This window comes from Halteromyces radiatus, assembly GCF_025201355.1.
Source record: "Halteromyces radiatus strain CBS 162.75 chromosome Unknown BX664scaffold_13, whole genome shotgun sequence".
NCBI classification, from domain to species: domain Eukaryota; kingdom Fungi; phylum Mucoromycota; class Mucoromycetes; order Mucorales; family Cunninghamellaceae; genus Halteromyces; species Halteromyces radiatus.
The window spans coordinates 7,324-25,154 of NW_026251699.1; the positions used below are offsets into that span (position 1 = coordinate 7,324).

At 32.6% G+C, this 17,831-nt stretch overlaps 4 protein-coding genes across 4 annotated transcripts; all 4 read right to left on the minus strand.

The window, feature by feature from the left end:
- Positions 1-512: 512 nt before the first annotated feature.
- Positions 513-2,475, minus strand: BX664DRAFT_389633 (uncharacterized protein; the record flags this gene model as incomplete). Its single annotated transcript, XM_051549552.1, has 7 exons — positions 513-639; positions 1,026-1,042; positions 1,233-1,285; positions 1,574-1,695; positions 1,840-1,975; positions 2,223-2,305; positions 2,445-2,475. The coding sequence occupies 7 exons, from the start codon at positions 2,473-2,475 to the stop codon at positions 527-529; spliced, it is 555 nt and encodes a 184-aa protein (XP_051395652.1). The 3' UTR covers positions 513-526.
- A 2,817-nt stretch (positions 2,476-5,292) lies between these two features.
- Positions 5,293-8,585, minus strand: BX664DRAFT_389635 (uncharacterized protein; the record flags this gene model as incomplete). Its single annotated transcript, XM_051549553.1, has 7 exons — positions 8,398-8,585; positions 7,744-7,929; positions 7,047-7,077; positions 6,573-6,706; positions 6,037-6,162; positions 5,710-5,931; positions 5,293-5,534 (listed from the first exon to the last, which is right to left on the minus strand). Exons 1-7 carry the CDS (start codon positions 8,492-8,494, stop codon positions 5,293-5,295), a joined length of 1,038 nt encoding a protein of 345 aa, XP_051395653.1. The 5' UTR covers positions 8,495-8,585.
- Positions 8,586-11,648: 3,063 nt separating this feature from the next.
- On the minus strand, positions 11,649-14,142 carry BX664DRAFT_49842 (uncharacterized protein). Its single transcript, XM_051549607.1, has 10 exons — positions 13,772-14,142; positions 13,610-13,715; positions 13,448-13,489; positions 13,307-13,378; positions 13,110-13,243; positions 12,899-13,035; positions 12,649-12,817; positions 12,446-12,573; positions 12,262-12,381; positions 11,649-12,164 (listed from the first exon to the last, which is right to left on the minus strand). The coding sequence occupies exons 1-10, from the start codon at positions 14,033-14,035 to the stop codon at positions 11,831-11,833; spliced, it is 1,506 nt and encodes a 501-aa protein (XP_051395654.1). The 5' UTR covers positions 14,036-14,142; the 3' UTR covers positions 11,649-11,830.
- Positions 14,143-15,733: 1,591 nt separating this feature from the next.
- On the minus strand, positions 15,734-16,697 carry BX664DRAFT_318635 (uncharacterized protein; the record flags this gene model as incomplete). The annotated part of the gene is made up of 5 exons (XM_051542804.1): positions 15,734-15,904; positions 16,008-16,037; positions 16,142-16,171; positions 16,387-16,460; positions 16,541-16,697. The coding sequence occupies 5 exons, from the start codon at positions 16,695-16,697 to the stop codon at positions 15,734-15,736; spliced, it is 462 nt and encodes a 153-aa protein (XP_051395655.1).
- Positions 16,698-17,831: the final 1,134 nt, after the last annotated feature.

The window sequence follows — 17,831 nt, forward strand, 5'->3', positions numbered from 1 at the left end:
GGCAATCAGTAATTCAATTTTTTCTTCGGATAACAGTATCACATTGGAAGTCGGAGTGGAGTCAACTAGAATTGGATTAGGAACGACATGCAATTCAAAGGTTGACGAAACGAAGACTAAAAATGTGATACATACCCGCCCATGGTACAGATCTTTTTGGTAAAAAAAAAAAAAAAAAAATCTTAAATAGTTTAAACCCTCCCAAAAAAAAAAAAAAAAAAAAAAAAAAAAAAAAAAATTGAATAGAATAGCATTTATAGCTTGCTTAGAAGATATAAGGGAAAGGGGTATTATTAATTTGAATTGAATTTATATATATGAAAAATAAAGCGGCTCTTAGAGAGTATGTATCACATTTTTAGTCTTCGTTTCGTCAACCTTTGAAACCTGAGACAGACCAAAAAAAAAAAAAGATCTGAGAGACAAAAAAAAAAAAAAAACCAAGCTTGGGACAAATTGAGGTCCCTGGTTTTTTTTTTATTTTTTTATTTTTTTTTATTTTTTCTTTTCTCTCTCACTCTTTATTTTATCTATCTTTTATAGTATCACTTCTAATAACGAACACAACAATGTAAAACACAATGAAATAAAAATACTCAAACTTGAAGATACAATAAGAACTGTAGATATAATGAGTAACTAATAGTTTTATTATTATATTTAATACACACACTGGATATTAATCTAATACACGAATAGACCTAACTTTATTACTCAAAAGCTAATCAATTTATGTGCAAAGTACTTTTTTTAAAGGCCCTTCTCTACTTGGTTAGTTTCTCTTGGACGTAGGTTGGACATAAGGTGGACTTTTACAACTTTTTTTTTTTTTTTTTTTACTTTCTCTATATATAAAAGCTTATTTTTTTACAGACTTTGGTCTCTTTATTACTTCAGTATCATCTAGACATTATTCTTTTCCTCTCTTGGTTCGTTGCTGTTAGATATTGTCTAGTTAGTCAATGCTAACCATGGTAAGTCTAAAAAAAAAAAAAAAAAGGTGAAAGACAAACCTAGATACTTACTACTGTCATCTTTTTTTCTGTTTTAAGATGTACAATGGGACAAGTTGAATGGACGTAGGAGGACACAAAGGGAACAAGCTGGATGGATGGGCATGCAACTGGATCAACTAGATAAACAGATGATTAAAAGGAATGGAATACATACAATGATAGAGTAAACAACGTGGAGAACGACATCAACAGGATGGATAGATGACAGCATTTTACTTTTTGCTCTGGATCTTAATCATACTGACTCTTTGATGGATAGATACAGTTGTCTATAGCATATAGTATAATTTATCATCTTCTTCAATAAAATCATATTCATATTATATCATTGTTTTTATTTATTGTGATCATAACTATACTACATAACTATAGTAATAAAATAGCTACACTATAAGGATAACGTTCACCAGGACCAACTAATGCCACCTCCAAGATAATGAATCTTTCCAAACCAAATACCGCCAATGTCAGGACTTAACAAGGACTCCAGCATGAAACAACACGATCAACAGACAATAACTGAATTTCCTACGTATTGCATTTTGCCCTCCACCTACTTGAGCACAAAATTCAACCACTAGATTCATAAACGATTCTAGAGATTGATCATCCTCGACCAAGTCCTTTGCCCGTAAATAAACAAAGCTCAATACACCATGATCTTCGTCTAACCAAAAAGCTAAGCATAAAGTAATGATGATCATTCAACATTTGATTGTATAGACCGCTATCCTGATACCTAACAAATAAAAAAAATAAAAAAACACAGTGAGTAGTAATCCATCGATCTTATTCACTTTTTTTTTCTTTTATATATACTTACTATCAGGCGTCGATATTGATGTACCAATCATAAAAACCAACATGAAAGAGATAACCAAAAGCATTTTACGTATAGTATACTTTGTTGACTTTTTATCAAAGAGAATGGAGATAACCAAAAGAACAGGAACAGTAGCCTAAGACCACGAGAGAGAATGAAAATAGGGAAACACCATATCAAGCGGGAAAAAAAAACAAAGGACAAAGACCAACAATGCAGGAAAAAAGATCTTGAAGAAAACAACACCACAATGAGAGGGAGAGAAAAAGAGAGTCCAACCAAATAGAAAAAAACAAAATAAGATGAGCCACCTTTTGTTCTTGTTGTTTCAAGATGTTCTTGCGAATTTTACCACTTCTGCGCTAATTCTTTTAATTCATTACTAAACGGTAATGGTATCCAAAGTGTTCTTCAACCAATATTTGGCTTGATAATGCTTGTGCGAATATGGAGGGCACAGAATGAGCTACAGTTTGTCACGTTAAAAAAAAAAAAGTGAATTAAACAAGAAAGAAAAGCGAAGACAAAGGAAATAGAAATATCCTTTATGCTGATGACGGACTTTGAATCGACTTCATCATTTTTTTTTCTCTTTGATTTTGTACCTGAAATGCATTTCATTTTTACGAGATCCATTTCATTTCAAAACAAAGTCGATTGAGGAAATCTAAAATTGATTTTTGTAAAACAAAATGAAGTTCATATTTCGGATTTACGACACTGCTTTCATTTTGAATGAGTCATCCATTTTTCACCAGGAATTAACTTTAAATAGGCACTATTTTTGAAGAGTCACACATTTTTCACCCAGCTTCTTTTAGAATGTGACTCTTCAAATATAGTGCCTATTTAAACATTTCGAAAAAGTTATAAAAAGGACTGATTTTTTATTATTTTTCAGTTTTTCGCAACTTTTAGTTAAGAATGTCATACACTACTGCTGATTCCTTGACCAACACCGAACAGAGAATGTTTCGAAGGATTGTCCAGAAATTGCGAGGTAAAATCAAGTCCTTTCTTTTTTTTTTTTTTGGTATTAATCAAACCAGTTATATTAATTTAGATAAACCTGGAATGCTGGGGGAGAGGTGAACGCCATCTTGAAAAGGATTAACGACTATCAGTGTTTCTGGTGAAGAAGAGGTTGCACTAGTGATGAAGAAGTTGCTGTTGCTGTGGCTGACAACTTAATAGCCTTTTTGTAAAATGAAGAAGAAATGGGAATTCACGCTGGGTGGCTTGTAGGCTTGCTGGTGATACGAACGATTTCTTGACTGCTGTCGTTCACCGGCTAGACTTGGTCCCGTTGCCAGAAGATCTTGGCCAGTTGAGTGCTGATGCCATCAGTAGGCCCACTATACTTGGGGCAAGCGGGTGTCCCTATTGATGGAAAGATTTTCCTCTCCCATCCTCCTATTCTTCCCGGACATCTTCACGATGTCAAAAATCAGGCGCTTTACCAAGGAAGAATGGGAGGATGAGGTCGACGAATTTGTCGATCAGAAGGATGTAATCCTAGCTCTCCTTGGGGAGTACAATCTTGCTCCTGCCCTTCTGGGGCTAAAATAATTTTTTTTTTTATTATTTAATAAAATTATATATATTTTTTTAACAAAAATCATGTGTATTTATTAAAAAAGTTTATGATCATATGCGTATTTTGTAATTCATATATTTGTTTGTGATTTTGGTTGTAAAGTTATATAATATTAAATATGTTTGATCATGTGTAATTGCTTTGGCTAGTTAGTAGCGTTTAATGTCTTATATTTTTTTCTTACATGAAATTCAGTTAATGATATATCCATTGCATGACAATGTACCCCAAACTTACGTTTCATTTTTACAGCAACAATAACAATAACAATAACAATACCAAAAAAAAAAAAAAAAAAATAACGGTAGAACTAGAAACACTACTCCCCGTGTGACACTGAATACATTTTTTTCAACTAATAAAAAATAATTCCATTTAACCATTTTACTGCAGTAATCTAAGCTTAGATATATTTCCCTACTTCTTTATTTTCCATGTAAAAATGATAATCATTGCACCAAACTTGGATAGAATATAGATAAAGCTATTCTCTATGACTTTACTTAATGGCAATAGTTAGATTATCTCACAATTTATCGAGCGTATAAAAATAATATAATATTATGGCCATATCGTATGTGTGTATGCATATATATTTAGATACAAATGTGTCTACTTTTTTTCGCCCAATAATGATGATCATTGCGCCAAAAATTTGAATAGAATATAGATAAGATTATCCTCTGTCACTTATACTATTGTAGCTTATTATTATACTATTGTAACTTATCCGGGACCTCCTTCAAACGTACGGAATTGAATTTACAGGCGTGAGATCTTGTGGGCCGGTCACTAGGAGGTACCTCCAAAGTATCGGCACCCTTCCATGACCATATCCTTTAAATAAAAACAATGCATTCACAAATAAAGAATAAAAAAAATACGTTGGAAGATGGAATCAATTACATTGACGTGTAACAAAGTAGTAGGAACAAAAAGAAAAGCTCGTCATGATCATCATTCTTGTGGAATTGAAATCAGCATCAACAAATCATCAACATAGAAAGCATTATCATCAAGCTCAATAAACAGTCATCATACATCATCCGTCAGTCTCACCGAAGAAAGATCACTCTAGTATCATCATCATCATCATCATCATCATTCTCAAATAACAGGGGAATGATTCAAGGTAGGATAGAAAAAAAATGAAAAGGGTGTTACAATAACTACATACGATCGTCTTTCTCATTCCATTTCTAATCTATTTATTTTTTTTTTCAGTCATTAGTGCCGTTATTATGGCCAATCAACATGATCAAGGTTATACATCATACCACTAATTGTGATGCTATCAATCAAAAGCGATGTAACTGAGGTAATTTTTTTTTTTTTTTTTTACACGCAAATCATTCAAATTTCATTACTATGATATCCTATTCCTTTCATTTCCTCTATACATTATTACATACAATCACTATTATTAAAAGTAAGTTTAAAAATACAAGATAATTATTTTTTTTCTATGATCAATTTAGATAATTAGGTGAATGACGAAGGTTGAAATGTGGGATACTGGATGGGCATTGCTTTTGGGATAGTGATATAGCTAGATTAGACCTTATAGTTATAGTATGTATGATTTTTTATTGAAAGCACAATCAAAATCATCTTCACCATTAATACTAATTCTTAGAGTGGCCTCTACGACATGGATGATGCCTTTAGTATGATTATATTGCGTTGAAGCTGATGATAGTAATGACACTAAGAATACTATAGTAATAGAAGATCTTCAAAGACAACATCATTCTATTTCCATGATACAGTAACCAGTTTAAGTCTAGTTTTTCATATATATTTATATAATGTGTAAATGAATTATTTTTTTTTTATTATTATTAAGAGTAAGATTATTATCTATATAAATCAGCCAATTGAATCTGACTAATGGGGGCATGAATCAGAAGTAGATGCTCATTATTGGGTATAAGATTGCCTATGAACAAAATATAATAAACTAGAAAACAACCAAGGATGGCAACACCATCCACCTTAGAAAAAATGATCCTGTAATTACAGGATCCCGGATAAATCTGGTATATACAGAATGCATCATTTGAGTTGACGTACGGGATACAGCTTGTAATTCCAGAATCTAGTAAATAAAGAACTACCACGAATAATTACTAAATAACTAACTAATATACAGGGAATAGACTATAAAAAGTAATTTATTATAATAAGGCTAATAAAAAAAAATGATAACATACGATACAAAGGCAAAATAAAAGATGGCTACAATAAACTAGTCTTGCCACAGAGCCGCATACTTGTGTCTTGACCCAACACCATGCTTTTTCGGAAAACATAGTGATGATTTGTTTGCCCACAGTCCATCGTTCCAGCACTTGCAATCATAGTATCCAGGCTAAGGATGGTACGTTTTCGGCCAAGATAGGAATCGGTAAAGTAGAACATTCTATTTCCCCAGTCGTATTGCGATTGATGAAGATCGACAACTATAAAATACTTTCCATTGCAGCGTTGATATTCTATTACCCTATCATAAATCAAATAAAACAGTGTTGTATGTTAACCGATAGATTTGGTGGATTATGCGAATTAATAGAAGAATACCTTGAAATTGAAAAGCGCACCAAACCATTCCATCGAACCATCGACAAATTCTAGAGGGGACTTTGGCATTGACAACCTTGATAATGGTGTAGTGATGTACAGCCCATTATCTACAAGTTGAAGCGAAACAATTTCAGCCTTGTTGCCTATAATGATAATAATAGCGAGTCAGTCAAGTCAAACACCCTATCAACACGTTCAACAACCATTTACCACTTGAATACTATGAATTTTGATATATTTTGGATCCACTATCGGGCATCTTGTCATAAATTCATTTAAAATGATTTTTGATTCAATTAAGAGCTTGAGCTTGTCATTATTTATCTTGTCACTTGTCATTTCACGTTTCTTTTTTTTTCATCTCGAGAAGAGGAGCCATAAAATGGTAGGTTGTTAGATGTTGTATGTCCAACAAAAACGTAAATAAAGTTTTATGCGGTCCATCAGCATTGGTTGCAAAAAAAAAACCAATAGTTGTTCTTGCCTTTTCAAGTTTGATTCCAGAAGGAGATCGTTCATCCTTATTAACCATTTTTTTTTTTTGGTGCCATACAATGGAATAAACCTGATTCATCCACGTTGTATATTCTTTCAGCAGGGTAATTCTTTATTTCTTCCATGATTTTTTGTGCATGTCCCAAACTGTTAACATCCGCTTGAAATCCGTCCTTGAATACAGATAGAATTCTACAATCAAATTCGAAGAGCCATAACATTTATTGTTATATCATCAGTTACTTTTTTTTTTTTTTTTTTTTTTACCTTGAATAGGCTAACAACGACAAAGGTAGCGATGCATACGTTAGCTATCCGATCATGCCTAACCATACCATAAACAAGGGACCGTTTTTGTTGCAGCAGCAAAACTTCGTTCTCAGGTCACCACCCCTGACGCGTACAGGTATTAACAAAGACAAGGTAGGTCTTCCGTTTCAACGATCAGCGCGTCCACATCATAGGATTCCCAAAACATAACAAGATTAAGCACCTACTACGAGAGTTATCGCGAAATGATCCCTAGTATTACGTGACAGAGCCGCATAAAGATAGTCTCAGTTCTTGATACAAAAAAAAAAAAAAAAAAAAAAAAAAAAAGAGCTATCAGAAAAACAGAAAAAAAAAAAAAAAGAGTAATAAATAACTTACGTTGCAAAGCACTTTGTCTGGTGGTTTTGATAGTCAGTAAAGAGAATGAGAGGAGAAGTTGAAAGCAAAGGAGATGATAGCAAAATAGAATAATAAAGTGAATAAAGATCTTAGAGAACCTCTTTGTAAAATTTTCTTGGCACAGTAGCAAAAATGGGAGGAAGAGGAAGGCGATTACGCGCACTGATAATATTGAATTTTAATTCACCACATTTTTTAGTTTGGTCACAAGATCATGTTTTGTTTTTGTTTATTCTTGAATAGAATACTTTTTTGATTTATCAGTTTTCTGTTTTTCGTTTGCTATCCTTCTTGTAATAGTGTATATTTCTTTCGCTTTACTCTCTTGATTGGAGAAAATAAAAAAAAAAAGTTCGCTTTCCATAATGGATAAATAAGAACAAGGGAGAGAGATTCAATGAGACTTTATTCCTTTTAGTACTGAATTTTGGTGATCAAAGGATGCCAGGTAATGATGAAACAAATAATTGTATGAGAGTTGGCTGAATTTGATTAAAGTTGATGGATGGCACCACATAAATTTCAGAAATAAGTTTTTTTTTTTTTAATTTTTGTACCTTTTTTCTTTTCTTTTTTCAAAATCAAATAAGAAGCTATCCAGAATATTCTAGCAACTATCACATTTACTGGGTTTTTCCTACCAATTTGCGTTGACCCAAATAAAATTTGCACAACATAAAAAGTGAATTTGCGCTGTCTTCTTTTTACGTTTGCACCACCGTCCAGTTGGAATTCCCGCAAAACTAAGTAAAAGTTTATGCTATCTTTATTTCAATAATAAAAAAAAGATCTACAGGTTCTTTTCTTCAACCAAACAACAATCAAAATAAAAAAGAAAAAAAAACAAGGAAGAAGGATGAAGTGAGTAAAGAGGAATAGATAACAAGAGAAAGTGCATCAGCTTTTTAAGTTTACTGGTTTTTCCATGTGAAGTGTGTTTATTTTTTATTTTTCTGCGTTGTGATTAGAGACTTGTTTGCATTGGAGTTATGAATATATTTGCGGTGATCAGTATTGTGCGTATTCTTTATAATGTTTTTATTATTGTTATTATTTAGTTATTTGTTTCTTTATGTTTTTCTTTTTTTTTTTTGTAAAAATATCTTTTGTTTAAATAAAATATTTCTTTGTCTAAAATATAATTATTATGACGTTTAGTACTATCTATTTTTATAAAAATGCTCCTGTGTGAAGTAGAGTGCACGATTTACCCCGCAGAGTTTGGAAGAAAGAAAAACAACGGATTTTGAAAATCACTGCTGATAGCGTACTACTAGAGACATCATTGTCAATAAATATCAATAACATTTACCTATTCTAAATGAACCAATGTACTAATGATAATTTATGATATCATCAGAACCAGAAATAAGGAGCGTATATAATCATACTCTGAACTAAAAAAAAAAAATAAAAAAAATAAACATCTGGTGACCAACCAAAAACAGGGATGAAATCAATTCATCACGATATTATTATTCAAACAAGTAAATGGTAAAAATTTTCTGATGTACTGTAGACACTTCGTCATAAATAAAATAACAAGGAATATCATTGAGACTACTTGTATTTATCTACATCGAATTTAACGGTGAACAAGAACGATGAAGATTCTATGGAAATAAAATTAGACTAAGAACAAGGATAACTTGATTGTACTAAAAACAAGAGTTTTTTTTTTCTTAATACTTTTTTGTAACAAATAAACAATGACCATCTGATGACAAATGAGTATTGACAATCTTTTTTTAGAACGAGGTGATCGTATAAGGGGGATACGTATATTAATGACTTGGTTGTTTCCAAGAACAAGACTTATTTTTCTTATTTTCATTATTTCTCTGCATAAATGAACCAATCATCATCAGATCACTACGGATCTAGTATTGACAACTTGTTACTAACTGGAAACAAAGAACCTGTTTTTCTATAAAATGTGCTTTCTTGGTCTTTTTATTTTCTTCTTTTTCTTTATAATCTTTTTTTTATTTCATATCTCTTCACTGTCATGATATATCATTTGAAACTTTTTCTATCCATCGTACTATCTTGATATATTACTTGCCGCACATCATCATACGCTGTCTTGATATATTATTTGATCATCCATAGTACAAACCATATTATGGTAAGTTCCTTTTTTTTTTTATTTGGTCAACAAGAAGCATGATACTGACTCCTCATATATATATATATTTACATTAGTGATTCTATGGTCCAGAATCGTCTTTTTGTTTTTCTTTTTCAAACAAGAAAAATAGAAAGATGATTTTGGATCATATTTGTTGGCTAGAAAGGTTTGGAAGCTTGGCTATCAAGAGTGATTCGAAACTGCGCGTCATCCCAATGAATAAAAAGGTTGAGGACGATTGCGGCGGGGAGATCCATAAGCCTAGCATCATTCCATTCTTTCTATGCTTGAGCTATATCCTTAATCCGGGTAGCAGAAACCTGCGACGTTTAAACTTCGGTTGTAAGTATAAAAAAAAAAAAAAAAAAAAAAAAAAAACGACTACTTACTCATCATATTTCTCTTTCTATTTTTTTTTTTTTGTATATTCTCTTTTTGGTATAATCAATACAACGCAAATCACACTTTTTTCACCCGCAAATCATATTATTCAATTACGCAAATTATTTATTTTTCTCCGCCAATTCTTATGAAAAAAACAGTATTAGTCAATTTGAATCCCTTCTTCTTCTTCTTCTTCTTGTATAATAAATCATTATTTATGGTTAATGATAAAGTTTTATCATCTAGGTCGAGACCAACTATCTCCTTGACCTTTCCATTTTCGAAAAAAACATAGTTGTCAGTGTTGATTTCTTTAATATTGTCAAATAAAGTTCTTTGGATAAGGTTGTTTTTTTGTTTGTCTGCATCGTCGATATATTCATTGTTATTGATATCACTTATGTAATCATTTATCTTTGTTTTTTGGACTTTTACTGGGATTTCTTTTCTTTTTCCTTTCTTGCTGGTTTTCTTTGAATTGTCTTCCATAATTTCTTTGCAAAAGAAAAGAAAAAGGATAAAATGCAGAACATTTTATGTTTTTATACTTCTGTATGACAACAATTTAAAATTATTCTCGATCACAAGGTAATACTGTACATAGCATGTACCACATTGAACCAAGAATATTGGCATGATTATGGTTGTTACTCCTAGCTATGAGGTTTATATCGGCAACATAGCGATAGCTTTACTTCCTTCTTCTTCTTTTTTTTTTTTTTACTCTAATAAAATAAAGTATATTTATTTGGAATTATTTATAATTATTGTCATCCTCTTCGATACTCCGTATTGTCATCTAGCATCGCTAACATAAGAATACAACAACATGAATCAACTCATTTTATATGCTGTGAATCCATTTTAAACCAATCATCATCAACATCAATATTATCGATTACATCTTCAAGACAATCGTCATAAAACGTTCAAGTAATTGAAAGCAATTATTTGTTGGACGTGATTCTATAAAATCAACTGGAAGACATCAAATACGAATACTGCACTGACATCCATCATCCACGCGTTTTCACCTTTCATCACATTATATTATTCATTCATCATCATCAAAGAACACTCCTTTTACAATCCTTTTCAATTTTATTTCAAGAGCTTTCTGGCTAAAAGATAAAACCTAATCTAACTATACTAATCCAATCTGACGCCCAATAGATATTCTCACAGTTCTATGGTTTTTATTTGTTCCTGTGTCTATTAACAAAAGAAAAAGGGTAAGGTTAATAGTCCAAGACTATTGAAGAGAATGATAAGAGGTAAACATCATACCAAGTAGGAGGAGACAAATAAGATAAAGACCAATGACGTATGAAAGAGGCCTTACAAAACCCAAGACCTTTCATTGAAGATTTACTCAAAACGATCAAGAACGAAAACAACATCATGATCTTTGAATAGTTAGGTGTATTTTTTCTTAGGTATACAAATTGACTATATAGTATTATACAACAGTGACTGATTTTATATCACGTGTATCATTTAATTATCTTCATAGCGTTGTTGTTGGAGATACATCTCGAAAGAATCACCATCATCATAGACGGAGAAGTATATTGAAAACAGTAACACAGAGATAATATTTATTGAATATAAGAACAGAACGGTATAAAGAAATATAACAGATATATCTGGAGAGAATAATAGACGTATCATACTAAAAAAGGAGGACCTGATTCATCGCTTTGGAGTGAAAAACGTAGGTGGCATCTTGATAGGAGAAAGGTAAGGAGGTGTGGTGACACGCGTAGTTTTGCTTGTTTGCCGCTTGCGTTTTCTAGATCTTGTTGCTACCATTACTTGATCTGATAAGTTTAACGTATGACTCTATTTTTTTAAAAAAAAAAAAAAAAAAAAAAAAGAGCTAACAGATTAGGATATTCTACATCCACCTTTCTTTCCTTGTCCGTCATTACAGTACCTTGAAATTCAAGAGTGCTGGGATCAATGTATTAATTTTCATCCAATCGTCCAATTCCAATATATCTGAAGGCAGGAATAAATCATCGTCCATGAGCTTGACAGCTGTAACAATATTATCATATATTTTGACTGAGTACATGTAACCAGCCAGACCTACATAATAAAGTGCACAACCAAAAATGAGAATTTGATTATTTTCTAAAAGAGAAGAGGGGCAAAAACGTTAGTAGCTTACCAATAATATCCATGCCTATAACGCCAACGTTTGGATCACCAATATGCTTGACCAATCTTGACAAAATACTCTTGTTGATTCTTAAGTTCTTGTTTAGTTGGATAGTTTCAGTAATTTCAGATACACCCATAGGCTTAAATTCAGCAGAAGTTAGTTCAAAAAGATCATCATCATCGACAGAGCATACAAGCATATCAATCTTTCGTCCACCAACGCTTTTTCTGATGTTTCCATGTTCCAGTTCATTCACTTGTCTATCGTACTTGGTAGCAGTGCAGGCCGTTTCCCCACTATATGGATAATAATCATATCAATACAATATCATGGTTAGCTTCTTTCACCCAGTATAGACAATTTTTCCTTTAACAACTAACTTTTGTAACTTACGTCTTCAACTCTACTGCCGGTGTATCACGAAAGAGTATTTTAAAAATGGGTTTCCAATAATCAAAGTATTCAGCTTCTGATTGTCCATTTTTCCAAGTTGAATACTCCACCATATTTAGTCTATAATTACAGAGGGTAAAGTGGGTGAGTGATTTATTTCTATGCGAATATTATTTTTACTTACACATGATCAATAATATCTAACACTACCATCGTCGTTGATCCTTTGACATCAACGCCTGCTCCATATGCATCCAGTTTCTTCTTCAAGATCAGCTTTCTGACACCAGTAATACCTTCGTTCATATAGATCTAATAATATCAATAAGGTTTACATCATATTTAAGCTAGATGCATCTGTCACTCGCAGCTTTGTTTTTAACTTACCACTTTCAGGTTCAAGACAATTGATTCTACATCACGATTTTGGTATAAAATAAATGCATCCTTTGGATAAGTATCTAAAATTGACTTGAGCACGTTTCTAGACAAGCAACTCATTACACAAGGGCGATGTTGCACACTGATGGTGTTGATCATTCCAGATAAAAAGACACTAGAGGAAAGAAAAAAAAAATAAGGCAAATATTTACCAGTGAATCAAATCGATGTAAACAGTAAGAGATAAGCGGGTTACCTTAAAAATGATTTGCCACATCGGTCCAATTTCTTGAAATCCTTCATAACTGTTACGCAATGATTGTAGATTTTGGCTTGTAATGACGTTTCATCGATCAATTTCAAATGTTGTAGGTCAGGTTCCTCCCCCTTAAACTACACAAATAAAAGAGATAGCATCAGTATTCGACACGTCACAACGAGAAACCTGTTTATTGTGTGATACTTACCAAAGAATAGACATAGCCATACAAAGGGCGAAGTAACTCAGATTCCACATGGGCAACAGCAGATTCTTTTTCACAAGGTAGAATGCCGTCCACAAAATCATTATCAGCGTCATCTTCATCAGAATTGGGTGGACCTATAAATAGTCAAAAGATAAGCATCTTGAAAGTATCCAGTAATCAGCAGTGCAACAATTTACCATCTACATGTTGACATGGTTCAGCTTCAGGAGCTAAATCATCATACCCATCCGAAATAACGTTCGGTATATCTAATGATATCCAAAAAGAAAAGTGTGAGTATATTGTAGTATTTAGAAATCAATAAGGAATATATATACCTTTTATTATGCCATCTTCCAGAGATCGCGGTGATTGAGCATCTAGTCCATTATAGTTATCGATATTGCCGTTGGTTTATGTATGGAGAACGGAAAAGAAAAAGAAAAAAAAAAAGTAAGTCAAGAATCAATAAAAATAAAAATAAAAACATATTATTTTACCATTAGTTTGAGTTTGGTAATTTGTCTGATTAAATGTATCCACATGACATCCTACAAGACTGTTTTGATAAATGTTTGTTGGCGTATTATCCAGTTCGTGTTTTCCCTACAAAACAAAATATCAGTTCACATGTAAATAATTTACCAACGTATAGTATATACCTGCGTAGCCAATAAGTATCCAACAAACGATTTTATAGTAGGAGGTATGCGCTTGTCTTCTTTTATAATCGCCAAGCTAGATCGGTAGTTGAGGTTCAGTCGGTTCACTTTGAGAGTTGAAGACGTATTTCGATGCCATTCGCAGTAGTTTGGAAAGCACCAGTCGCGTGCGGGAACTTCCCTAAAAAAGCGTGAAATTGGTACATCGATATCACCATTAATCTTGAAATTAATGTCTTTTGGATGACATTTTGGTATAGTCATTATGCGGTATCGCGAAAAAGAGAGAGAGTAAAAGTTAAGTTACCAGCGATCTCTGAAATTAAAATGTTCTCTCATGTGCATTGGCTAAATTCAAACTCAAGTTTTTGCCCTCCCATCGCTCGATAAAGTAAGTCACACCTTATGTTTACGTGTACAAAATCGGGAACTTTTTACCTCTTCTTTTTTTTTCCTTTTTTCTTTTTTCCCTTACTATTGATGATGGCTTCACGTTTGGAAGATCGAACTTGACCGCAAGGTGACCCGGCTTTAGATTGTTGAAGGACATAGAAAGACAATGTACAAGCTTGTTCGACTCAGTTTTGTTAGACTTTGACGGCTCTCCTTGCCGTGACAAATCCCTTATTCTTGTGGTGGCAAAACTTTCAACAGTTTGCTGTTGCTTGACTATGGTAGTCAACGGACTGATATTGCTTCCAATACATTGATGGTTCGAACTTTGACCGCAAGGCGACCCGGCTTTAGATTGTTGAAGGACATAGAAAGACAATGTACAAGCTCGTTCGACTCAGTTTTGTTAGACTTTGACGGCTCTCCTTGTCGTGACAAATCCCTTATTCTTGTGGTGGCAAAACTTTCAACAGTTTGCTGTTGCTTGACTATGGTAGTCAACGGACTGATATTACCATCTATGTGTTGGTCATCATCATCACTACTATCTTTTTTTTTTTTTTTTTTTTTTTACTAATGTATGAATTTCATTATGTATTTATTTTTATAGATTGCTTTTCTACCGTGTGGGCTGAATGACACTGAATAACTTACCTGGGCGTGTGACGAAAAGCAAGATGGAAATATATTGTTATGGTACGTTTGAATCAAGGAATCTTATCATGAAGACCATTTAACTGTTACACTTGTACATCCTTCTAGTAGTTTTAGTTGTTTCAATAAATGATTCACTGTATAGTGGATAGTTGCTGCTTACCTGTAGTGTATACTGTATATTTTTTTAAAGAAATAATAATAAACGCTCTATTGCTCCGTTGGAGCTTTTGGAAATCAAAGACTTGTGTGAATGTTTATTTTTGTTGAAAAAGTATGGACTATTTTGCTGATAGGATGATATGGATCATACATTTTTTGGGAGAACTATGAAAGATTGATTGAAGGTTGATTTTATTGGTCTGGAAATTCAAAAAAAAAAAAAAGCTACGAATCTGAAATCAGGGCTTCCTTATAGACGATATTGGAGGTCGTGATATGGCTTTGGAGTAAAGCTATACGAAGATTTGATGGGTATTAACTACTGTATTGTGTCATCATCACCAATATATTTGGTAGTCATCATCCATCGTCCAGCACCCATCAATACATCAATACATCATATTATATATATATATATATATATATCATCGCAAAAAAATTACTATGACGTCTAGGGGACTCCTATGCAATTTCTAGCCTAGATATGCATTCTAGGACCTCTAGGACTACCCCCCCCTAAATAGATAGGATAGAAATAATAAAAATATTTGACTTCAATAAATCTATGACAAAAATATACTAAATCTAGGTAGGATACTATTACGGTTGAAATATAGGTATGGTCGACCTCCAGAACAAGGAATTTCATTTGATCAGTACAAATATACTATTGAAATCATAATTTTATTTCATCACTACAAATATTCTATACTACATAACTATACTACATAACTATAATAATAAGTAACTACGCTATAATCGATAATATCCATGAACTACGACCAGAACTACAACCGGAATCACAACTAATGCCATCACCAGGACAACGATCATGACTTGCACTTCAGGTAGGACTATTTTATTTGATACAGATATTTCAATTGGATGTCTAACAGAGCCATTCCAACGTAGAAGGCATTCGATCTTGGTTTTGTTGAATGGTTTACAATCTACAGATGAAATTAACAAAGTGCATAGTAATCTATCAATGCTCTCTTTTCTTTTTCTTTTTCTATACAAACGTTACCTTGGCTATATCATTGAATGTTTGCATCACCTTTATTGTATAGACGATAATCTAGCAAGCTACAAATAAAATCAATAAAATGAGTAGTAATCCATCAATGTTTATTTCTTTTTCTCTTTCTATATAAATGTTACCTTGGCTATATCATTGAATGTTTGCATCATCTTTATTATATAGACGATAATCTAGCAAGCTATAGATAAAATCAACAAAATGAGTAGTAATCCATCAACGTTTATTTCTTTTTCTTTTCTTTTTTCTATGTACAAGTTGCCTTGGCTGCACCATCGAACGTTCTGTACCACGAGAAATAAAGGCTTGCTAAATGCAGATATCAGACAATTTCAGATCATCAAGAAAGATAGTTGTATCGTCTTACGTATAGCGCTCCACTATCAGTCATTGATGTGATCCTCAATAATCTTTCCAAACCAGATACCGCAAATGTCAGGACTTAACAAGGACTCCACCATGAAACAACACGATCAACAGACAATAACTGAATTTCCTACGTGTTGCATTTTGTCTTCTACCTACTTGAGCACAAAATTCAGTCACTAGATTCATAAACGATTCTAGAAACTGATCATCCTCGACCAAGTCCATTGCCCGTAAACAAACAAAGTTCAATACACCATGATCTTCGTCTGACCAAAAGCTAAGTATAAAGTAATGATGACCATTCAACATTTGATTGTATAGACCGCTATCCTGATACCTAACAAATAAAAAAAAAGCACAGTGAGTAGTAATCCATCGATCTTTTTCACTTTTTGTTTTCTCTTTTATATATACTTATTACTTAGCTATATCAGGCGTCGATATTGATGTACCAATCATAAAAACCAACGTGAAAGAGATAACCAAAAGCACTTTACGTATAGTATATTTTGTTGACTTTTTGTCAAAGAGAATGGAGATAACCAAAAGAACAGGAGTAGTAACCTAAGACCACGAGATAGAATGATAATATGGAAACACCATATCAAGTGGGAAAAAAAAAACAAAGGACAAACACTAACAATGCAGGAAAAAAGATCTTGAAGAAAACAACACCACAATGAGAGAAAGGGAGAGAAAGAGAGTCCAACCAAATAGAAAAAAAAAATAAGATGAGCCGCTCCTTGTTGTTTCAAGATGTTCTTGTGAATTTTACCACTTCTGCGCTAATTCTTTTGTTTCAGTACTAAACGGTAATGGTATCCAAAGTGTTCTTCAACCAATATTTGGCTTGATAATGCTGGTGGTAATATGGAAAGCACAGAATGAGCTAGAGTTTGTCATGTTAAAAAAAAAAGTGAATTAAACAAGAAAGAAAAGCGAAGACGAAGGAAATAGAGTTCCTTTATGCTGATGACGGACTTTGAATCGACTTACCATTTTTTTTTTCTCTTTGATTTTGTACCTGAAATGCATTTCATTTTTACCAGATCCATTTCATTTCAAAACAAAGTCAATTGAGGAAATCTAAAATTGATTTTTGTAAAATAAAATGAAATTCATATTTCAAATGTTGATGAAACGAAGACAGAAAATGTGATACATACTCTCTAGAGCGCTTTTATTTTCCATATATATATATATATATTCAAAACTAAATTAATAATACCCTTTCTTCCCCATATCTTCTAAGCTAGCAATAAATTCAAATTTTTTTTTTTGGGAGGGTAGAAAACTAACTAAGATTTTTTTTTTTTTTTTTTTTTTTTTTACCAGAAAGATCGGTACCAAGGGCGGGTATGTATCACATTTTTAGTCTTCGTTTCGTCAACCTTTGAATTGCGTGTCGTTTCTAATCCAATTCGAGTTGACTCCACTCCGACT